The sequence below is a fragment of the Lissotriton helveticus genome, chromosome 7, assembly GCF_964261635.1.
Source record: "Lissotriton helveticus chromosome 7, aLisHel1.1, whole genome shotgun sequence".
In the NCBI taxonomy this organism is placed as follows: Eukaryota; Metazoa; Chordata; class Amphibia; order Caudata; family Salamandridae; genus Lissotriton; species Lissotriton helveticus.
In genome coordinates, this window is record NC_136068.1 from 1062403838 (window position 1) to 1062428691 (window position 24854).

General features: G+C 47.5%; 1 protein-coding gene across 7 annotated transcripts in view; it reads right to left on the reverse strand.

Annotated features, from left to right (window-relative positions):
- Positions 1-24854, reverse strand: part of USP36 (ubiquitin specific peptidase 36) — a 755622-nt gene that overhangs the window by 217545 nt on the left and 513223 nt on the right. For all 7 annotated transcript variants that reach the window (XM_078653946.1, XM_078653951.1, XM_078653945.1 and 4 more), the window contains 2 exons: positions 10254-10856; positions 8462-8646 (listed from right to left, as the gene is read on the reverse strand). In XM_078653946.1, the coding sequence (XP_078510072.1) occupies positions 8462-8646; positions 10254-10856 (788 nt within the window). The remainder of the gene's footprint in view (positions 1-8461; positions 8647-10253; positions 10857-24854) is intronic.

Consider the following 24854-nt stretch of genomic DNA (forward strand, 5'->3'; position numbering starts at 1 on the left):
TTCTTCCTCCAGCATACCAAAAAGAAAGGGGTTTACCCAAATTACTCTCCTATGCCTGGGTAAGAAGCAATATAACAGGAATCTTGAACGTGGCAACCTATGATTTGTTGTGAATATGAATGAATACACACTTATATTGCGCATGGCTACTCATAGGGCATCCCAGCGCATAAAGTAACCCCAATCATTCAACAGAAATTAGGCAAAAAGAAAGGTCTTCACCTGTTTCCTGAACCTAAGATGGTCAACTTCAAGGCGGATGGATTCAGGAAGCTGATTCCAAAGCCTGGCCATGTTATAGGAGAACAGTCGTCCTCCGGTCCAAGACCGTTTAACCTTCGGGACTAGCAGCAGTTGTTTATTGCTAGATCTCAAAGTCCCCTTGGTGTCATATAAATACACCAGGGGCTGCAACAAGGCTGGACCTTTCCCCGAGATGCACCTATGGACAATGCACATTGCCTTGAACCTGACCTTTTTGCAACAGGAAGCCAATGCAGTTGTCTAAGTGCCAGCTTAACTGACTTACGCCTAGGGATACCCATCAAGAGACAAGCTGCACAATTCTGTGTATCAATATCTTGTGTAATGTATATTATTATTGTATGTGTATACATTATATGTATATAGTCTGTTGAGAAAAAATCTGTGAAAGCATAAGAGAAAAAAAAGTCTGAAAATGATGATGAAATGAATAAGATTACGATAATTAAATTTGGTAATCATGCGTTCTTGGTATGTAATTGTTTTTCTTGTTACAATTGAATGCAATGAATGATAGGATTTTGTACTGACAATAGAGGAATATACAGTCCCCTATTGAATAGTGACATTTATATATTCTTTACTCCTTGCCACTTTTGAGTTTCCTGTTGTATTTCTTCCACCAGCATGGCATTGCAGTCAGTGAATACCGATTGCCTCTTGGGCCGATAATCCCATAGCATCTGAGATATGGTCCTGCAGGTGCTGCCTCAGTGCCCGAAGGAGGCCCGGGCCGTTCTCTCCCAGGCAGCTGCTGATGGGAGAGATGCAGCCAAATTCACCAGATGCTGGGGACTGGATACCACGGACTCACTAGGCAGAACGATTGCCACACCAACTTTGATGGACATGCCTTTTGATGGCACTCTTCTTTTTCGTGACAAAGCAGCCTCAGTGCTTAAGCACTTTAAGGATTCTAGGGCTACGGCCAGATCCTTTGGTCTCTCGGGGGCCACCCGTCCACCTCAGTCTGCTTTTCGTGGCTACGGAAAGGGCACCCAGCCATGTCCTGTCCAGCCCCCAGCCACCAATACACCCAAGCTGTCCAGCCTCTGTGTGGCCGCAGGACCCACTGTCCTTGTGAGTCAGGGAGCCAGCGGGCGGGCTAGTCTCCTCCGCTACTGCCTCCAAACCTTTCTAGTCTGACGTTTCAGGCCCATCATCAACCAGTCGGGCAGGATTCGCCATCGCCTCCTCGGCTGGCAGTCGATCACGTCAGACAGATGGGTTCTGCAAATTGTCCAAAGTGGCTACTCCCTCCCATTCGAGACGACCCCTAAGTAAGTTGTGGTTGCTATTCCCGCTACTTTCTGGTGACCAAAAAGGACAAAGGTCTGCATCCTATCTTGGACCTCCACGCCCTCAACTTCTTTCTCCGGAAGGAGAAGTTGAAGATGCTCATTTTGGACGGAGTCCTTTCTGCCCTCGACCCAGGAGGCTGGATATTAGCGTTGGACTTGAAACACTCTTATTTCCATATTCCTGTCCCGCCTGCCCACAGAAGTCGCTTATGGTTCACTGTGTGCCATGAGCACTTTCAGTTCACAGTGCTCCTCTTTGCTTTACCAGTGCCCCTCGGGTGTTCACAAAGGTGATGGCAGTGGTCGCAGCTCATCTGTGCAGATCAGGGGTTCCAATCTTCCCCCATCTTGACGACCTACTGTTGAAGGTGGGCTCGCCCCAGGCTGTTGTCTCCAACCTCCAGACTATAGCGGAATTCCTGTACTTGCTGGGGTTCACTATTAACATGCGGTAGTGACACCTGACTCACTCTCAGACACTCTCTTTCATCGGAGAGGTTTTGGTGCAGTTTCGGGCCTATCCTCACAAGCAGCGAGTCTGGGATATTCGGGCTACTATACTGATGTTTGGGCCTCTATCCCGGATTTCGGTGAGAATGATTCTGAGGCTGCTGGGCCGCATGGCCTCCTGCAGCCTTCTGGTGGATCATGCCAGATGGCATACGGGGGCTCTGCAGTGGGACTTGAAGTACCAGTGGCGCCGCATCAGGGGAATCTTTCAGACTGCGTCTAGATCTCGGCTGGAACCGCACAGCAACTGCAGTGGGGGTTAATGAACCAAGATTGGTTCAGAGGCAGCTCCCTCTACCTTTCCCAACCAGATCTCACAGTGGTGACAGATGCGCCACTTCTGGGTTGGGGCAGCCATCTGGGAGAGGCGGACACCAAAGACGTCTAGTCTCTGGCAGAGTTCGGTCTCCATATCAACCTTTTGGAGCCCCAGGCTATCAGACTTGCACTGAAGGCATTCTTCCCTCTCATAGAGGGAAAGTGGTGCAGGTGTTCACGAACACCACTGCCATGTGGTACTGCAACAAACAGGGTGGTGTGGGGTCGTGGACCCTCTGTCAGGAGACTCTCCGCTTGTGGACTTGGTTGTATCATCAGGGCATGTCCCTGGTGGTTCAAGACATGGCGGGCTCTCTGAACGTCAGGGAAGACAAACTCAGTTGTTGGTGCCTGGTCAATCACAAATGTCATTAGCATCCGGAGGTGGTATAAGGTCTATTTCAGCGATGGGAAGAGCCTTGGTTAGATCGGTTTGCCTCCAAAGAGAACGCAAAACTTCAGCAGTATTGCCCGTTGGCGTTTCCAAGGCAGCACTTGCTCAGCGACGCTCTTCGTCGTGGGTGGAGCTTTGGCTTTCTGTATGCCTTTCCGCCTATACCACTTCTGCCCAGAGTGCTCAAGAAGATCAAGCACGACCGGAGTTTTTGGAATAAAGATTTTTAGGGCCTTTGTCTCACACCATTTTTGTCTTTTTCCCAGCGATAAATGTCTGCCATATTACCTGGAGAAAAGGCAACCCTCACCCCTCCAGGCTTGAGGATGGCAGAGCATCTTCTGGAAGCCTCTAATTTATGGACTGGATCAGGGCTGTTCCACTTTTACAATGTCTTTTGCAGCCGGCCGGAGCACCTCCACCACTAGGTTACCCAAATCCCCTCGAATGACACTTCACCCGAGGTGCTCTTCCCTCTATGTCCTGCCGCTGGCCTGTACTCTCCATCCGGCCAATCTCTCCGAACAGTTTGTCAAACTGCTGCAGCACCCACTCGGACCATCACAGTCTTATACGGGCCCCAGCCCTGCCATCACTGCCCTGCTGGCAAGCGCTGCGAGCTCTCTCAGTCTCTGGCATTCCTTACTCCATGACCAGATGCTGTCTCCGGCAAACCACCCCTCCACTGTGTCCGGGAAGCTTGTTGGGGTCGCTACTGCCACTCCCGTTTGGGTGTTTTCCTCTGTGCCTGCGATCTCACCGGATCTGAGAGTTTGCAACCCCTTTTCTTCGCCAGGCCAGCGTTGCCGGTGTTCTTGCTCTCCAGCTTTCATGTAGGCCTCTGTGGGAGTACTCTTTGCTGTCACTATGTTCTCTGCAGCATGTTTCGTGGTCTAGATTATCAGCGCCAAAGTATGTCAAGGACTTCGCAGCCGTACACTACGGGTCTCAATACATGAGGATTTCAATGTATTCTGCCCTCGGCAGGAGCTCACCTCTACTGCGCCATCTTGGTTCCGGTGTTTAGCAACGACTCCCAAAGTACTGCACATAACGGTGGACAGGATACCAAACTGTCACAGAGTACCCTGTGCCACAAATCATAAAGCCGTTAGAAGTTTTGGAACTGCTCTTTAGCCAACTTAAGCCAGTCCTCCTCAACACGTTTATATACACACTACGCACAGGGGTTTGAGGCTATAAGAGATTGCACCTATCCACTAGTATCCAACTTGTATGGGCAAAATTTAGGTGCTAAGGACTGGCGATCCAAGACCCCTCAATCTCCCTAAGACTATCAAGTCTCAAACAATCCAAACTACAAAAAATGTCCAGCACTCTTTAACAAAATAATAATGATCCGTTATTATACAGCATAACCGTAGCAATTTGTAATAAACAATATTATAACTTAGTATTCCAATAATTACAGTCTCGATCAGTGATGAGTCTTTAGTGGAAGAGTGATTAATTCTTTATTAGGTTCAACAAGTGATTCTTTCTTCATAAAAGACAGACTGTAGCCGATGCCTACGCGTTTCGTCCATCAAAGGACTTCTTCAGGGCGAACGGATAACTGTCTGGAATTCTTGATATGGTTGAAAAAAAGTTTTTACTGATTCTTCTTGAGATAACCATTCATGTTAGTTACTTTCTTGGCACATTACGTGCAATATTGGGTCGTATTGGTCGGGTTGGCAAACCACGGCAGGATACGACGCCACGTAGCGAGCTGCTAGACCAAATGCAATATGTTGGACTTGTAAAAAGCCAGCGGACCACAGTTTATTCTTCACTGAAAAGATAAGGAGATATTAATCAGGAGAAACTTTGGTTTGAATTTATAAGCAAATCAGCGACCCAGGATTGCACGTAATGTGCCAAGAAAGTAACTAACATGAATGGTCATCTCAAGAAGAATCAGTAAAAACTTTTTTTCAACCATATCAAGAATTCCAGACAGTTATCACTCCTCAACAAGTTTACTTAGTTTTAAAGGAAGACATGGTCCTACAGTCCGGGGAATCTGGGCCACAAGGCATACTCTGACATCCCTAACTTACACCCAAACTAAGAGTTGGATTTAGCAAAGTAAGCATCCCAAAGGCACATGAAAGACGCTTCTTCCTGAGCCTAAGGTGGCTTGCGGGGAACATGCATCGCATCAGTCATGACTTCGAGGGACATGCAGTAAAACCTTATTCTAGGTATCTTTTCATTGGGATGTTGTGAGGCTTGAGGCTCCAACCATATCTTGTCTAGTGTTATGTGTGTAGAGGTTTGCTGGTCGGGTGAGTGTAAACTGGTGGATGATTGAGGGAGTGGTGTAGTGATTGTGTGAATGGACTGTAAAGTGTTTGGTGCCTTGACAAGGCTTTACGGCTTCCCTTCAGCAGCTATGAATTTAATAGTTTAATACTGCTATTATCTCTTTGAACCTAGCACTACTGGAGGTGCTAAAAGCCACCAGTATTAGTCCATACTCAAGTAGAGGATTGACACCTGAGGAAACCTACCAAGCACAGGCATTGTTTAGAACAGGACACATAGGGGAATCCAAGGTGGCTTGCCTTGCCCACAAAAACATGCAAATGCCAAACTTTGCCTAAAATCACACAATTTCTTCACATTTATGGGAGGTAAACTTCTGGATTCTACAGAGAACCACAAACTTTCTACAACCCAGCCTTCCCATACTTCTCCAGATAAAAACGCTGCTTCACTTGTGTGGCCGAGGCTAGTGCCCGCGACAGGAACAAATCCAACCTAAAAATCAGGAACAGAGCGCGTCCTTAAAGGTTTACTAGGATCGTGTATTGTAATGGTCAGGACTACAAGTGACACAGGTAGTAAATACTTAGTCTAGGTTTCTTGAGGACTTGCATTGTTCCTAGTTTGGTCCGTTCCTTTGGTGGAGGCACTAGGCCTAACCACAAAGTGAGGTGGTGTTATCAGGAGAAGTGTGGAAATTCTGGGTGGTATGAAATTTGTGGATCCTTGCAGAGGAAAATGTGTGTTTTTAGCCAAGGTTTGCTAAGCCTTCCATGTAAATCACATCGCCGTGGACTCCTCTGGGTGTCCAGCTTTCAGGAATGCTTACGTTTTGTGGGCATCCCTTTTTTTAAATTATTACTTTCAGGTCAAATTTTAATCATATATAGACTCATTGCAATACATACATTATGTACAAAAATAGGTAAAAAGGAGAGAGGAACAATAAAGAAGAAAAAAAAGATCATACATTAAGCAAAAACTATGATGTATCAGAAAATATCCTACAGCATATTTAGTCAACATTAGCGCTGGAGGAAACTCAATCGAGTTTATTCCAAACGCTTGTAAACTTTTTCAGCGAGGTAAGCCCTCTGGCTTAGCCAACTCTGCCTCATAAATCTGACGAATAAGAACCTTCCATTTTACAGCCTTAGGAGCATTCACAGAGATCCATGCCCTGGCAATAAAAAGTCAGAAGCACACCAACATAATCATTACCATACTCTTGTCATGCTTTTTGTGTGGCGACTTCAACATCAGAACTTGGTTCCGATGTCTCAAGTCAGGTGAAAGGGAATACTTTAACTGGGCTTGGTAATGTTAAGCTCACTGGGGCTCTCTAAAATACAGACACGGAAGGGAAGTAATGCTTCCCAAATCCATGCAGGGGATTTACAGCCCAACAGTTACGGATGAAAATGTATATGTTAATCAATATAAAGAAAATTGATATTGGCAATTATACCAGTCAGTGGGTGATCCAGGGGCAAAGCCAATTTGAGGTTTCGGTCATTACTGGAGTTAATAAGGCATGTGTATTGGCCACAGGTTAGTTTTGCACCTCCATAAATGATCTTACAAATATCTTTCAAATGTAAAAGATGACACTCTGAAACTTGGTAGCAAAGCTATTAATATACTGCTGTCTGCAGATGCTGCACTTCTCTCTAAATCATGAAAGGATTTTAACAATTTACTATCTAGTTTTTATGATTTCTGTCTGGATTTTGGTCATTTTAAACTAAAAAATGCATTCCAACACCACAAATTGTTAAACCAAAGCATTTGCTACGAGAGTAAGTGACTGGAGAGATTATCAACTTTAAAGAAAGTTGTGGGATGATGAGGCAGATTTAGCACAACGCCAAATTGAATGTTCAGACAAAAGAAAAGCTCCTTCACCCGCTGAACTTGGGCCAACAAAAGATTCATCTCAAGAGCAATTTTGTCAGCACTGAAAGGCCAGTCAGTTGCTTTGGGTGGATCGGAGATCTCAGAGTCATGCTACCATCCTAATGCAAGACATATAACCAGATTACTGCTAAAATCCCTTTATCTCCTTAGCCATCTGAAAAATTGTTTGACAATATCTTGAGTTTAGACAGATTTCACCATATTAAATTCTGGCTATGGACTAGGGCTCTTTGAAAATTTCACTATAGACATGGTATAATAAATGCGCTTAGGAAGTTGTGATATTCGGACTATACGCACACACACACAAATATCTATTAAGAGTGCCTTTCGTCAAACCTCACATTGACAACCAGGATTATCTCTCAAATCAAGAAACATTACCTCACTTGATCTTCAGTCATGCTTATTAACATTCAAAAAGATAGTTTCCATTAACTTAATTGTGCGTTAGTAAAACAGAATTTGGGGCTAGATAACTTCTTGATCCACAGTGAAACACAAATCTCCAAGCCACTGTTTATTAAAATCAGTCAATATGGATCATCATTGTGGATTTTGAGAGCAAGTCATTGAATCTACAGTTTTATTTCTTCTGCTGTGCTAGGTTTCTCTTTCTTGCAAGAGGAAGTGGCTACTTGGCAAGCGAAGGGACTTCAAGGGCTGTTTAGGGAGGTCCAGCATACATGCCCTGTCAAACTCTAGTAACAATAGGTGTGCAGTTCCTCAAGGCGGATAAATCAAGAGGTGGGAGGAAGGGGATCCTCCTTGTCGGAACTAGAGTCCTCACACACCCAGCAAGCTAGGTGTCATGCTTCATCATATAGACCTGCTCCTCGGGCACCTGTAAAGGGGCTGTTTAGCGGAGACCTTTTGTTCCTTGCTGTTTGGTGCTGTGGGCGTGAGGGGTCTAGATGGTTAAGATGCGGTGAAAAGGAGTGGTATTAAAAAAGGTTGGATAGTCCAAATAAGACTTTTATTCAGGCTGGCTATCCACCTTGCTAAAAGCAATTAGAGTGGCCGCTCTCTGACTTTATGGTCTAGTGGAGTTGGCTAGAACACAACTGATGTAATGTATTATAGGAACATGTTTAATGATGCGTTGAATGCATATATTGTATTTTATAATATTGTGCTATCTTGAAATAAACATATTTGTTGACAACAAATTTCACATCAAAGGTTTCAACTCAGCTTGCAACAAATTTGCTCCAAGAGGCACAAACTTGGCATGCACATCAATATGAGACCTCAACACCGTTTCTACCTCTTCCTCCCTGAAGCCAGCATTAACAGCACGTTTGACCTAAATACCCAGGAGTAAAGATAGGCAGGCACACACAAATTCATTCATAACCCACTTCCCTAGAAGGTTCTAACCAGCAGTGCAGACTAACACACCACTATGAGCTATAGGTCCTACACACATACACAAATGCTCTCCCTAAAGCCAGCTAAGATGCTTATAATGCCGATCCTCTTATACCTGTTTTTTCCCCGCTTGATATGGTGTGGTCTTCAGTTCTGCAGCCAGACATCGGGTAGCAGTCAACAGTTTCACTTTGCTTGCATCCCTCAAGAACCGGCTCTTCTGGCCTTCTCTTACTCCTGCTCTCAGGGTATATATGGTGAGAGGTTTCCAGTAGGGCATCTTCCGAGGCCAAACATTCTCTGTTTTGGATTTAAAGAAAGGAGATAAGGCCTGCAAGGCTACACACAATGATAAAAGCTGCCCAACAGTTCCTGCTCATTGCAGCACACCACACCCGATGCCCTTTAACATCCTGCATGTACAACTCTTGGGTACTTCAGGTTCTAATAGTGATTGCCAGAGCACATAAAAAACAGTTCAGACACTCTATGATCGATATATCAGCACACAGACTGGTATATTCTGAGCCACAGCTCACCAAGGCGTTTTAAAGAACATGGTGATACTATGGAAGCCATATTTCAATATCGGGTTACAGATTTGTAAAGTCAGCAGTTTTAGAACTGTGTTTAATTTGGTGCTTAAGCGTTAGTTCCAGGTTGCTGAACTCCAGTAGCAAAACAATTAAACCTATACTGAGGTGAATGCGAGGATGTGAAAGTGGGCATTAGAACGAACCAACATAGATGACCTTAACCGTTCTGTGCAGTATGCACGTCAATCTGTGGGACCACGCAACTGCTCACAAGGAGACCTATGCAACTGAGAAGACAATGCAGGCACATAAAGAAGCATATAACAGCAACTCTGACATTTTTTGAGACCCCCAGAGAGACATTGCAGCCATGGTTCGGGTGTTAAAGCATCATCAGCTGGGTTTTAAGCAGGTGAAGCAGCAAGTAGTCTCCCAATAAAGGAGTGGCAGTTGTGTCAGCACATGCGGTAACTGTGGAGGCAAATTTTCTGCAAGCTCAAAGAAAACGAGCACTACATAGGGAGAGTGACCATTTGCAAATATGTAAAAAAGAATTCAGACACCAAAAACGGCAACCTTCAAAAATCTGTAAAAATAGAAGTCATTAAAATAGTAGCAGAACACCAACCTCTCAAACCCTAAACCCGAAAGACCACCACCTAAGTCCAATCTGTACTAGGCATCTGCTCATGATGGAAGTGAAGTGCTCGAATTGCTTGGTGGGAGAGGGGGAATAACAACAAAAAATGGAATAAAAAAAATTCAAATTGCACTTACCTGCTGCTCTGATGGCCGCCATCTTGCTCCTCTCTTACGATCCTCGACTCCGGTTGCCAGATACCAATCAATGCGATTCTCTCATGCTGGGAACACTAGCACCAGCATGTGAGAAGCAGCGCTGGGATTGGTCTGAGGAGCCTGGTTTGCTGCTCAGACAGTGCCTGAGAGACTGTGGTGTTTCTCCAACCTGGCTGTGCAACACAGCTAGTTTGGAGAAACCTAAATGGGCATGCCAGTTTAAACGGTCTAAAACAGCCGGCCAAACTGACATGCACACTTAAAAGTGGCTACAACTCCTCTCCCTGCCTTGCCTCTCAAAAGAGAATTCTCTGGCCCCGCCCCGCTGAAGACTCGCAAGGACAGCTGGAGACAGGATGCAAAAATAAAATGCTGTTATCTTTTTTTTTTCACCTTTTACCAGGGGTAGCGTAGCGCTCCTACACCATTACTAAGGAGGCACCCCTAGATGAACACACAGCACACACAGACAAAATAAGTCAGAACAATACTTTGCGCACTCATACAACCACAATCAGAGCCGTAAGGATAAAAATATTATTGATTAAGGAGTGAGACCAGCGCCAGACTTACCCAACTAAGGCCGCTGCCCTCAGGCTGCAGTCAATCTTAGGCTCCACGCCTTGCTCTCCATCTGGTTTCCGTTTTTTCTTCTTCTTGTGCTTGATGGCAGTTGCAGAGCACACTTTTTCTCCAAGCAGATTATCCTCTACCAGGTTTGGTTCTCTGTGTTCCAAATGGGAAGTTACACATTCCCTGTGCCGGGGTCGGTCATAGTTTTCGGGGTCCCCATTTCTTTTCCTTGGTGGATCTGGACTTGACAGTGTCTTAACATTGCTTTCACAGTACACCATGGTACAGGTCTCTCCTAACTTGTGCTTTTTCTTTTTCTTTTTTGAGGCGGGTGCCGGAGATTGCTGTCCATGGGGACTCTGGAAGACTGTTTGTAAGTGGACAGGAGATTGAAGACTAGTTTCCAAGTTGGCTGTCCCATGTATACCAGGTGCAGGTTGAAGGCAAGATGGTGATGAGGGCATGGCAGGATGATGGGGTTTAGGTGATCCTAATCCCTGGTTTATCAAGGCTATATCCAGGGACTGCGTAAAAGGTGTACTAGGAGGACAGGCAGCTGTTAACTTTAGTGGACTTTGTGATTTTGAAGACAGCAAGACATCCCTATAGAAAAATGAGAAAGGAATATGTACAATCAAGCCTGAGGTGACAAAAGAAAAAAAGCAAATATTGTCAGTCCTTAGGGAGGCAAAACAAGTAAACAAATGCAAGATCTGAGAAACATAACCAATATTGACAAATGTGAGTTTGGTTAAGATTTCAAACACATTTTCTTGTGAAACAATACAATTTTGACAGCAAAAAAAAAGAGTAAAAAATCATTAAATCTATATTTTTATTTAGTGCTCAAAGAAGAAATGCAAGGTTGCTAATAATACTAGACATTACTGTAGGAAAGTGGGTTTTTGTTGCAGTACCCCCCACCCCCACACTTTTTGCCAGATTTCTGATGCACTTTGACTTGATGTGCCTTGGGTCCTTGCCAATCATGTTCCCAGCCTGTGTTCAGTCCCCAAACTGTACGTTTGTACCCCCAATTGGCACCTCTCTGGCCTGCAAGTCCTTTTTTTTTTTAAAGTTTTAAAACCTTTATTCGTTTTCAAAAACTTATACAGGGTGCGCCATCTGCAGCCCCGGGGCCGGCAGCTGGTACCAAACAGTCACATTCGTCCACATAATTAAATTCCGACACAGCCTGTAGGCCGACATCCCGGAGGCTCGGCGGCGTTCAACAACTGTTCAGGGCACTATGGTTCCGGGTATGTTCAAAGTGGAATTGCTGTGAAATCCCCACAGTACATGTGCCATCACTATGTGTGTTGCTCACAATTCTTTAACCCGCTAGTCACAGAAAGCCGCGGGACATGCACACCCCTAGCTTGAAACAATTCTCCTATATTCTACCCCAACTACCCCTCCCACCCTCATACCGCCAGCAGTTCTCCTGCCCGAGTTTTCTCTCAGTGTTAAAGTGTCTGCCCACCTTCCTTCAGGGAAGGGGGGGGGGGGGGGGTGAAGAGTGCCTCGCTCTACCTCCTATTCTCCACCCCGACCTGCAGATTCCCCCTGATTGGCTCCCAGGCAGCGCACTCCGCTCGCCCCCTGTGTGTACCCCGAACCCAGACTCCCCTCCTCCCGCCGAGACCCATCTACTCTGTCCTAGGTCTCTCTATTCGTGTCATCCCCAGTCCCCAGTGTAGTCTCCCCGCCATGTTCCACAAGAGTATCCAGCTCATCGATATCCCCCTCTTGCCCTGTCTCTTCCTCCACCTCGCCAGCACTAATATATGTTTGATACAGTGTCCAGAAGTTCTTGGGCCTACTCTTGGGGGGGGGAGCAGCTCACTATAAGCTTCGGATTGTGTGCAGCAGTACAGCATGTCCCTGGCCCATCTCTTCTTAGGGGGTAGTGGGCCCCTCATCCAGCAGGCAGCCATTACTCTCCTCGCCATCAACAAGGCCATGTCGGCCAATCGTCTCAGTGCTACCGGTAAGGTTTTCGAGTAACCCAGCAGAGCCAGTGCCGGGTCTGCTGCAATCTCTACACCTAGTATCATACCAAGTTCCGAGAACACCTCCCCCCAGAATTTGCTGACGCCGGGGCAGCTCCAGGCCATATGTAGAAAATCAGTCGTGGGCGTGTGGCAGTGTTCGCACTCCGGAGATCGCCGCAGCCCGTACCTGTATAATCTCTCCGGGGTATAGTAGACACGGTGTATATACTTAAAATGCACTAATCTGTGCCTCCCGTTCAAAGACAACCTTTTGGTGCTGAGGCAGCAATACCTCCACATCCCGTCCTCTATTTGTATTTTTAGGTCGCGCTGCCATTCCATCCTGGCTTTGGAAACCTGGGGCTGCTTGTGACGGGCTCCCAGCTTGTTTAAGTTAGTCACTAGTTTACGCGAGGATACTGTTTTGATCACATATGTGAGTTCCGGTACCTCAGCAGGCTCCATCAGGCCCGGGCCCAAGAGGTCCCGCAGTGCACCCGGACTCTATGATACTGGAAGCGTGTCAGGAGTGAGTTGTCCGTCTGTGGGGGAGATAACTGCACCCATGTCCTCACTACCCCGCCCTCGAACAGGTCCTTTAGTTTTGAGATTCCCAACTTGTGTAGTGTTCTTATGATTCCCCTCTCCATCATCTGGGGGAGCCATACCGCCCATTCAACTGGCATTTGCGGGGAATATAACAGGTCACAGTCCTGTGCTCGTGCCAGGCGTGGTTCGTTGTCTTTATGGAGTCCAGTTTACCTACACCGCGATCCACTGGGAGACAGACCGTTGCTGGCAACGGTATAGGTTCCGCGAAGAGACGCTCGAGTATGACGTGTGGGATCTGCAGGTTTCCATGTATCCATGTATGCAGATGCGCTGCCTGTGCTACCCTATAATATCGTTCCATGTCTGGAGCCCCCAGCCCCCCCATCTCGTATGGCAGTGTCAGGATCTTCCACTGTATCCTAGGGTGTTTGCCCCCCCACGCTAGATGAATAAGTGCCTGTGTTAGCTGTTTGAAAAAAAACCTTTGAGAGGACCACCGGGATGTTCGTAAACAGGAACAGAAATCTCGGAAGTACCACCATTTTCATGATGGCGATCCTGCTCAACAGTGACAGGGGGAGTTTGCACCATTTGTCAATATCATCTACCAGCCTGGAATAAGCAGTGCCGTAATTCTCCCGAATCAGTATTTCAGGATCCGTGTGGAGCTGTATCCCCAAGTATCGAACCGGGTCCGTGGACCATTGCAGGGGATATTCCATCTCAAATGGCCTGGTGACTGGAGTCAACGGGAACGCCACCGATTTGGCCCAATTGACCTTCCGCCCCGATAGTGCCCCAAACCTCACTACCTCTCTAAGCACTGACTTAAGGTTCGTCTCTGGGTCACGTATGTACAACAGGGTGTCATCAGCGTACGTAGAAATGCCTATCTTGTACGTTGGAAAATTGACACCCTCGGTGGCATGATATTCCCTAATCGCACAGGCCAGGGGTTCGGCTACCAGTGCGTACAATAGGGGGGGATAGAGGGCACCCCTGCCTTGTCCCTCTGCTGATTTCAAAAGGGTCAGTGACAACGTTTCCCATCCGCAATCTGGCCGTGGGCTTGTAGTACAGCGCCCCCAGCATCTGCAGGAAGGGTTCGCCCAGTCCCAGCTTCCGCAATACTCTCAGCATGAAGGGCCACTCCACAGAATCGAAGGCTTTCTCCATGTCGAGAAATATAGCCAGCGCCTTGTTCTCCTGCCGTACATGCTGCATTGTTCCCAACACCGTTCTGATATTGTACGTTAGATTCCGTTCCGGGACAAAGCTGGCCTGCTCCGGTGCCACAAGGTCAGGGACGAGCAGCGCCAGCCGCGTGGCTAGCACTTTGGCATACAGCTTGGCATCCACGTTAATCAGGGAAAGCGGTCGGTAGGAGCCGCAAGCGTCTGGGGGTTTCCCTGGCTTCAAGATCATGATCAGTAGAGCCTCGCTCATGGTTGGAGACATGGTGCCATCCGCGCAAATATCATCAAAGAGGGTAATCAGGTGTGGCATAAGTTTGTCAATAAAGGTCTTATAGAAGCCCACAGTGAGGCCGTCTGCCCCCGGGGCACTACCCGCACGCATCCCTCCCAATGCCTCCCGTATCTCATCTTCCTGTACTGGCGCAGCCAGAAATTCCCTCATCGCGTCAGTCAAGAAAGGCATCCTTATGTAGCCGAGGTAGTCCTCAATCTCCTCTTCCATATGGGAGGATTTCGACTTATAGAAATTGGCATAAAAACTTTTTAACTCAGTGATAATATCCGTCTCATCCGTAAGAACCACCCCGGTAACCGACGTCAATTCATCTATCACCAGGGGCTTCCTTTCCTGCCGCATTATTCTGGCTAGTAATGAGCTCGGCCTGTCTCCCTCTCCGTAGACCCGTGCCGTAGCATACTTGCCCATATGCTGCACCTCCCTATCAGCTTCCTCATGGTAGTCGGCTATTAGTGTTTTGAGCTGGTCGGCGGAGTCCGAGTCTGGGCTGTTTCGCCGCTTCTCTTCAATGTCCTTTAGTTGGGCTTCGAGGTTTTTCAACCGCTGTCTAATGGCTTTGAGGACACTGGAGTGTTTGGCCATGGCCATTCCTCTAATGTAAGCTTTGAACGTGTCCCATACGGTCTGAACACTATCAACAGTGCCCAGATTGGTATCAAAGAAAGTGTCAATGTCTTCCGCTAGCTCCCCTCTGAACACTTCATCTAACAGTAGGGCGGGAACCTCCAAGTGAATGGGGGTATTCTTTTCGTCGGGGTCGCCAGAGTCAAAAGCAGGGGGGAATGGTCCGATAGTGTACGAAGCAACACTACACAGCCTCTAATACCGGGAAGCACCGATTGTGAGACCAGGAAATAATCTATACGTGTGTGTATGTTGTGAAAGGCCGAGTAGTGCGTAAACCCTCCCTGAGTGGGGTGTGTGGTGCGCCAAGCATCAGCAAGGTCTAGTCTCACCATTTCAGCCTGCATGAGGAGGGCCGCAGCCGCTGGCCTGCGAGACGGCCCCCTAGATCTGTCCGTATCTGGGTTAAACACAAAATTGAAGTCGCCTCCCCACAGCATTTTAGATGACTCGTAAGAACGGCAGCGCGTAGAATTCAGGGTGGTCGTAATTAGGAATATCAATATAGGACTAGCTAGGTTGTGTTAGTGAGACTCAGGAGGTACATCTGCGGGCAAACCATTAGGTTTGGTCATGAAGCCCTCACACACCAACCTGGTTGGTGTCATGCTTCATCATCGGGCCCACCACAGTGACACCGAATGTGTCCCGGGTGTGCTGCGACTCCAGATTACTGAGGAGCTGGTATGCTTACTGAGTGTGCAGTGATAGTGAGAATGAACGTGAAAGGTTAAAAGCTATACAGGTGGTCCCAGTTCCCGAGGGTGAAAGGTAAATTTAATATCTGGGCCCCTGTTAGCAAGATAAAAAAGGCTTGTGGACGATGTGGAGTGTATTAAGAGCTCCTACGTCCTTTGCGGTCTACATGTTTCAGCCAGGCCTTTTGGTTAAAACTGGCTTTCCTCAGGACCAATGAGTATGTGTGGGACACTGGAGCAGGACGATAGGTCGCAGGAGCATGCTGATCGGAAATACCGGTCTTCTTCCCCTCCCTGCCAAGTGACCCATGAGGCTTTAACAGCAAGTAGCGAGTTAAAGCAGAGGGAATCCCCCTCTTACACGTACAGCACCTTAGCGAGTGCGACACTTTTTCCACACACTGTCACTTAATATAGTTTATTGTCACCCACACATACTCATTGGTCCCTTGCTAACAGGGGCCCAGATATTAAATTTACCTTTCACCCTCGGGAACTGGGACCACCTGTATAGCTTTTAACCTTTCACGTTCATTCTCACTATCACTGCACACTCAGTAAGCATACCAGCTCCTCAGTAATCTGGAGTCGCAGCACACCCGGGACACATTCGGTGTCACTGTGGTGGGCCCGATGATGAAGCATGACACCAACCAGGTTGGTGTGTGAGGGCTTCATGACCAAACCTAATGGTTTGCCCGCAGATGTACCTCCTGAGTCTCACTAACACAACCTAGCTAGTCCTATATTGATATTTCTACATATAACCAGGGGACCCGGACTAGCTTACCTAGTCCTCTCTCTCCCTTTTGATTTGCTGGTCGTAATTAGGCCCATAAACATTAACCACTACGAGGTCGTGCCCTTTACCCACACATCTTGCAATCACATAGCGCCCTTCCGAGTCTGCTTCAATCAATGTCAGCTTTAAGTGGTATCGTGGGTTGACCCATGTAATCACCCCTCTAGAATGTGTAGTGAATCCCTCCGCTAGGCTGGTGTCCCTCATGCCCTTAGTATTGAGCATCCTGCTCTGAGAAGGGAGGTGTGTCTCCTGTATGAGTGCGAGATCAATGTGATGTCTATGCAGATAGCTCAATACCTTCCGTAGCTTGCGGTGATCATTTAGCCCCCTAACATTCCAAGTTAAGGCCTGCAGTGTGTCCGGACCGCTGTCAACAGCCGCCCCGCCTATGTCAGCCATACCACTGGTTCAATCAGAGTGGCAGCGAATAGCATTACCCCCAACTCTACAAACAGTCTCTGCAGGTCTGCATCAATATCAACGTCATTTCTACAATTAAACTCAGGCAATACTCTGCATGGCGTAATTTTCAGTTCCCCCTGAGTACAACAACAACATCCCTCAACTTGCAAACCCCCCCACCCACTGCAGACCACCCCCAACCTGGCCTAACAGGACCCGAAACCTCCCTCCAACTTCATACACACTAAGACATCCTGAGTTTCCACAGGTAAAGCCCACCTTGGGGCGGTAAGGGCTATAAGCGCTAGGGCAGAGGTCGCCACAAGAATCACACAATAGTTCCACATCTGTGTCCCGTGCGTCTGTGGCCCCAAGCGCCACCACCTCAGACAATATAACACAACGGGCGGGCAAACCAGTGCGCGGCGTGCGACCATTCAGAGTGTCCTCCACACAGTTCCCTCCACCTTCCCACCATATATCTCTGGATTCAATGTTCTATGGCAGCGAGGGAAGGGCACATAAGGATAATTGGTACTTATCAAAATGGAGTGATCTCACCCAGCCGCCGATCATCAGGAGATCGCAGAATGCTTCCGTCTCTTCGCCCCTGCTGGTCAGCTCATCAACGAGTCCCGTTAATACGGCAGATTAGCAACATAGCACAGCTCAGTGTCTGGCGTCTCCAGAGTCTGTCCACGCTTCAGGCCACTCGGGTATTATTCCTGTTCATCCAGAGTGCTGCTCTCTGCTTGGTCTCCGGTCGATCCGCGTGGAGTGTGCCTCTGTTCCTTGGTCCATTCCTTTAGCGATTTCTGAAGTTCCTTAGGATCTGTAAAGAAGTGCGAGTGCCCCTGTCTATTGATCCGCAGCTTCGCCGGGTACAGCATTGCGTAGTCTAGTCCCAACTCTCGCAATTGTTTCTTGTAAGGGGCTAAGTGTCTCCGCTCCTCCTGAACCTTTGCAGTGAAGTCAGGGTACAGGGAGATCTCCATTCCTTCAAACTGCAGCTTCCCTTTGTCTCTGGCCACCCGCAAAGCCGTGTCACGATCTCTATAATTCAGCAATTTCGCTATTATCGGTCTTGGCAGCGCTCCAGGGAGTGGTCGCTGGCCCAGCGTGCGGTGCGCTCTCTCAACGATAAACATCGGGGAAAAGACATCGTCTCCCAGCAGTGTGACCAGCAGCTTTTCAACAAACAATTCCATCCTCCCTGTTTGTGTCATCTCTGAAATCCCCGTAATGCGTATATTCGATGGCCTCGAGCGGGCTTCCAAGTCTTTGGACTTATCCTGAATGACCTGTAGGAGCCTGGAGAACTGCTTGCGGTCCTTATCCCACTCCGTCTGTGCCTCTTCCACCTCAGTGATGCGTCTCTCGGACATGTCGAGTCTCTCTGCATGTTTGTCGACCCTCTCCGACAAGCGGTCCATGCGGTAGGTGAGCGCATCAATCTTCGTGCCGATGGATGCCATGCTTTCTTGTAGTCCCTTCTCCATAGAAACAAGCATGTCCTTGATGTCTGTGTACAGCGTGTTTTCCGGGCCCGTGCTCCTTGTAGGTAGGTCTGGCGCCGGCTCTTCAGAGACCTTGGTCCGGCGCTGTTCGAACGCTAGTTTCGCCAGGCTCCCCAGCCTCCACCTGTGGGACAGCACAGTCCAGGAGCAACACTCAGAGGCCAGGAACACTGCCCCCGTCACATTCAAAGGACTGCCGCAATAGCTGTTCGGGACGGGTGCGGGTCTCAGCAGGGCTTCCAGCTGTGGTCGTCAGGGTCCTCCCTTGGTCACGCACCTGGTTTGGGTCACTCAAGGCGACGGGCGCAGTCACTCTTTCCGGGGAGCCGCAGCTGAAGTAGGCCGCAATTCTCCAAGGTCGCGTTCCCCCACTGTCCACACGTCGGAGCACGCACGTCGGGCAGTCACCCAGGCAAGTCAGCTGCCCTCAGGCCCTGAATGGTCGCCGCTCGCGGGTCTCGCAGCTCCTCCGATACTTGGCCAAACTCCACCAAATTTACAGTCGAGTGCGCCGCCTGGGTTTCTTCATCGATGGCGCGCACTGGTGAGCCCGTGGGTCCGTCTAAACAGGATAATTTTATCGGATATTCAAGTCCTTTTTAAAAGGTACCATGGGCACTATGACCAGGGAAGGCCTCTAAGGGCTGCAGCACATAGGTTGCCACCCTCATTGTTCATACATTATCTCAATCTCTCTCTCTCGGTCTCAGTATCTCTCTCGCTCTCTCAATATCTCTCTCTCGGTCTCTCAATATCTCTCTCAATCTCAATATCTCTCAATCTCAATATCTCTCTCTCTCAATCTCAATATCTCTCTCTCTCTATCTCAATATCTCTCTCTCTCAATTTCAATAACTCTCTCTCTCAATCTCAATAACTCTCTCTCTCTCATGTGTTTTGTGCAGAGAAAAGTGAAGAGTTAACATGGCACACACACCTGTGGGCCGTGCCTGCAATCCACTGTCTACCGTATAGGTAAGACATACCTCTAGTTGCGTGCACTATACCACTGGTGAGGGAACAGTTGCATGAGCACAGTACCCCTTCAATGTCTAAGTCCATTCTTAGACATTGTTAGTGCAATAAAGCCATAAAGAGTATGTGGTCTGGGAGTTTGTTATCACGAACTCTACAGCACCATAATGGCCTTACTGAATTTTGGTAAGTTTGGTAGCACACTTCTCAGCATAATAAACCGACACTGATTTGGATTTATTATATCATGCACTCAGGGCCATCTTAGAGATGCCTCCTAAAAAACGACCAGCCTCTGGTGGGTTCCCCGACTGGTAAACACCAGACTGCCACCACAAGACAGGTTTCTGGACCCCTTGGGAGGGAGCCTTCACTCCCTGGGCCCAGAAACAAAGCCTTTCCTGGGTGGAGGTGGTCACACCTCCCCTAGGTCAGGAAAAGCCATCTGTGGCAGGGAGCTTCAAAGGCCTTGCTGCCTTTGTAACACGACCCCCAGCCTCTCCTGCTATCAGGAGCAGGCCCCCTTCCTGTCTCACCCCATTTTCGGAGGAAAGACAGGCGGGAAAAATTAGGGCAGCCCAGAAGGTGTGCCCACCTCTACCAACCCCACCCCTCAGGTGGCGGAGGCGAGGTGAGGTGAAGCCCACTTTTTACCATCTAGCAGATGGCAAGCACTATCCAATCAGGATTAGAGATTGTACCCACTCCCCCACATGGGCTGAGCACAGCAAGGGTGTAGTCACCCTAAGGTCAGCAGCCCATTGGCTACTGACCTCAAGACCTCTAAAATGCACCCTAAATATAGTATTTAGGGGGCATCCCTGAACCAACAAGACATATTCCTGCAACCTACGAAGGACTAAAGAAGACGCCCAGCAGAGACTGCAGAGAAGAACGGACTTGGCCCCAGCCCTACCGGCCCATCTGCAGTTTCCAGAGTTACTGCACCAAAAATCGCCTTGTTCTCCAGTAAACAACCTCCAGAACCCCTGAGAGGACTGACTGCCTTCAACAAAGACCGGATCTCCTGTGAACAGCAGCTCTGTTCAAAAGAAACACCAAAGAAACACTCTGAGCCGGTTGAGGACAAAGATACCCGATGAACCACCACTGCACCAGATGCCTACGGCCCGAGTCAGAGTAGCCCACCGATACCAGCGAAGCCCCGCAGCACTCCAGAGTCAGAGTCTACCCCAAAAGACACCCCTGCATCCAGCTGCCTTGGAGAAAGGGACCTGAGGTGCACCTACATCCCGAGCCCTACAAGTTACCTGCTCAGCGGTCTGTTCCTCCCGGAAGACTTCCTGGGCCTAGCCTGCAGCCAAAATCTAATACCTGCAACTCCCACTGAAAACAACAGGGCACCCGATACCAAATCAGCATTCTGCACCCGTCCGCCCCTGTGGCGCTATGGGTGCACCTTGTGTGCTAACTCGAATTCTCCTTTGCCCTGAGCTAAACCCTAGGAGCTTAGCTCCCACATCCAAGTGGCGTGCCTGTGAGCAGCCACCAACCGGAGGCCCCCTATCCCCAACTGGATAACATTGGGCCTGAGTACTCTGCACCCGCCACCCTAGTGCCGCTGAGGGTTTTCTTTGAGTGCATACTTGACTCTGAGGGAACCCAGGTTCTAACCCCAGAAACCCAACTCCCAAGACCAATTACTCACCTTTAAACCGATAACCTGATTTTATCCCATAGGACTGCATTGACTGTTTTTCTGTGGAAAAGGTTTTGTGTTGAGTTGGAAATTGTATGAAAACCTAACAAACTGTGTGTTTAGAAAACCTGACTGACTTACCTTTTACCCAGGAAATGTCTCAGTGTGATATCTAGGCATATCACACAGAATAGAAAGAGCAATCCTGAAAAGTATTCAAAAGTAATTACAATTGTATTTGCCCATTTTTACAAAACTGGCTTGGTTCTAGAAATAAAAATACAACTAAAGAATAGTTTTATAGAAACAAATTGGTCTGAGTTCAGTCTTTGAGTGTGTGACATCAATCCTTGTCTGAGTGTATACAATAAATGCTTAACACTACCCACTAGTAAAGCCTTACTGCTCACCCACACTACCACAAATAGAGTGTAAGGTACTATCTACCGTAACCTCTGCCTACCTTTGGGGATCCACTGGAATATGTGCACACAATACCATACTGTGGTATAATATATTCAGAACTAGCTTCCCATATTGAAACTCCCATAACATAATGTCTAATTTAATGACATATGTCTCCATACTTTAAAAAAGCTACAGACAGTACCAGCTGCTCTGCACCTAATGGAGCCAACAACGTCATCTGAAAGCTAATAACAAATTGAGAGGCCTATTGAAATGGACCTGTAAAAACATGAAGATACTGCCTCTATAGAAGCATGCAGCCCTTTGTTCTAAGCATGTGACACTGAGAAAGGAACCTCACATTTTCGCACAGTTTTGCTCACAATAAATGCCTAGACACAGAGTAATACATTCAATGGAGAAGGTTGTTTAGATTTTGAGCAAAGAACCAATGGATTAAGCTTCTCATTACTGAATGAAGTGATGAGGGTGCCTTAAATCTAATACACCAATGAAGTATCAGAGAGGGCCCTTCTTGATCAACTTTTTGGATTTGGACTCGAAGAAAGTGATTTTTATCCACACCAACCTAGCTAGCCAGGTTTAGCACACGCAAGTAGTTTCCATGACCATCCCATGTGTGGGAGTGTCAGTTTAATCAATAAAACTCCTAAACGTTTTCTGTCCTCGGATCTGTAGTGCATATAGCAGACATTTGAGTAGACTTAGTTTTTCCTTTTTTACAGGGATGTTGGCTGTTTTTACCCCATTCCTTGAATAAAAAAGACAAATAAGAACTTTTAGAAAGAAATGTTGTTCTCAGAAAGAGATGTTTAACAAAGGTTCTGGGGTTCTTTACCCAAGCTAAGAGATATGTATGTCAGCAACATGGCGTAGCAAATTAAGCATGCTGTTGACTTGCGTGTGACCTGTAGATCCTGAGTTTGAATCCAGTCAGAGTCCACACACCTTTTCAATCTTCCAAGGTCAATAAACGGAAAAAATTGGATTTTAGTAAGACTTGTTATCTACATCACTTAGAAAAGGCAAATACTGACACACTTAGTGTGCAAACAGTGCACCTGCTGTATGGATTTAAAACTGCCTGTGTCGGACGAAAAGTGGTCTACATGTTTCAGCCAGGGAAACCCGGAAGGTGTCAAGGCTTTCGTCAGGACCTATGAGAATGCTACTGTGAAAATTGTGAATAGCAATGAAAAAGTGATGAAATATAGAAATACAAAACCAGTAATCCAGCTATTTTCAGTTAAGATTTACTGGTCGTACCCGTGGTGTATGGATAAGAAGCCTCACCCGAACCTGGCGACAGCTCAGGGAAGGGAGCACCACTCTGGTCGTCGGTACCCCTAGCGGTACATAAGCTGCAACCGGAAGTGGACTGATTTTAATCCTGGCAACGGGAACGAGCTAATAAAGCCAATTTCTTCAACATCACTACCCACATTGTTATTTTTTGTTACGCTGCGCCCTCACCCGAATCCATTCTAGTTTTTTTTTTCTTATCTACTGGATTTAGTATATCCCTAATAGAGTAGTAATAAAACATCCTTGAACTCCTTCGTCTCAGAGAGGGAGTTGTAGCCCATGGCGGGATTAGGAATTCCTGCCAAGAGGAGAATCCCAGAGGATGAAGCATGCCACCTTAAGTGGGTGAGGGATTTCATCCTGAAAGGGATTCCCCCCACAGGTCTTTCATGTAATCCTTTAGTGCCTCTCTCTGTTTGTTTTGGTACCACAGACCCAAAGATTTTCTCTGTTGTTCTTTGAGTTACTGTTTGTTGACTGAATCCTTACTGGTCTTCAAACGTTCCCTTGGACCCTCCCCCAACCGTTTTTTGTGAAGTGATCTGTAGGAGAACCCCAAACAGATAGGGGAGGAATTTGTGACTGGTGTTTGTGGTTCTCTGTAAGACACCACCAGCTGAGTGATTACTCTGTGTGCTTTGTTAGGGTCACTTTGACTTCTTATTTTCCAGCGAGCAGGTCCCACTGATCCTTCAGACATTTGTTACAGAGATCTCGTGTTCAGGCATGCATTTGGCACCAGGAAGCAGCAGGGTGCCATTGATCTTAGCAGAGATGATACTTGACTTGCTGCTGGATAGGTTGTCTTCTTCAGATTGCAACATTTCTGAAGAATAGATAAACATCTCTCTTCTGAAGGAGAAACCTTTTTTTTTTTAAACTTTATTTTAGAAATTTTTGCATCGAAGACAATTCTGGCAAGTTACATTATTGTTACACAGCAACATTCCATACATAGGACAAGCATCTGCCGAGTCAGTAGTACGCATTTTACAACAAAGCAATTATGCAGCAACAGGTGGCTATGGAATATGACAGTCCAGCGTAGAAGGAAACATAGTAAGGCAGTGGGTTGATCTAATGACCTCAAGGAGTGATGTGAACGTCCCCGTAGCGGACACTGGAGTATAGGGGGTAGTTTCATTGAGGGTCAGAGCAGACGTAGGCTGTCACGAGAGGTCAGCCCACACTAGCAATACCGCTCTATCATCTAGTATGTTAAGCAAAATAAGGGCCGTGACAGTTAAACCATAAGGCGAGAAGTATAATTACATCGATTAACTTGGGTATCAAGAGGAGCCAGTAAGGAGCGGGCCGGGGGCTGGTGAGGTCTCTCCAGGGCTAGCAGTAGTACGGGAAAGGTAACCTCTCAAGGGGTCCCATATGTCATGTGGGCGTGAAGCGGTTGGTAATAGTTCAGAATATGTAAGTAGCTGTTCCTGACAATAAGTGAGATCGTGCAACCAGTCTTTGAATGTAGGGGCCCTGCCCCTGCCCCATCGACACGCCACCCTCCGCTTTGCAACTAGTAGAGCCAGTGCAATACATTTGCGATGCGTAGCCTGTATGGGTTCCACGTAGCCTAATAGCGCCAGGACTGGGGAAGGAGTTATATCAGTGTGGATCATGACAGAGAGTGCAGCTATTACCTGAATCCAGTAGAGCCTAATTGTTTCACACGTCTAGGCTAAATGTAAGAAGTCAGCCCCGGGGGCATGGCACCTATCACAATTGTCTGTGGTGCGCAGTTTAAGTCTATACATTCGGGCAGGGGTAAAATACAGCCGGTGTAGGAACTTATAATGGATGATTCTAGGTCTGCGGCTAGCAGATATGCGGTCCGTCTGTTGGAGGCTGAAAGCCCATTGTTTGTCAGTGAGGGGTCTGTCAAGCTCCTGGTCCCACTTTAATTTAGCTGCCAAGGATGGGTAATTGATTTGTGTGTGCACTGTTTTATAAATTAACGATACCAATTTGCGAGGGACATCAGTGTCGAGTACAAGCTGTAAAGGGGCGAGGGTGTCAGGTTCATGTGGAAAGTCAGGCGTAAGTGCTCGAATTCCCTGTCGAAGCCTAATGTAGAGGAATACGTCAAGTGGTGTGGGTTGTATCCCTTCATATAGGTGTGCCATAGAGCGAAAATTGC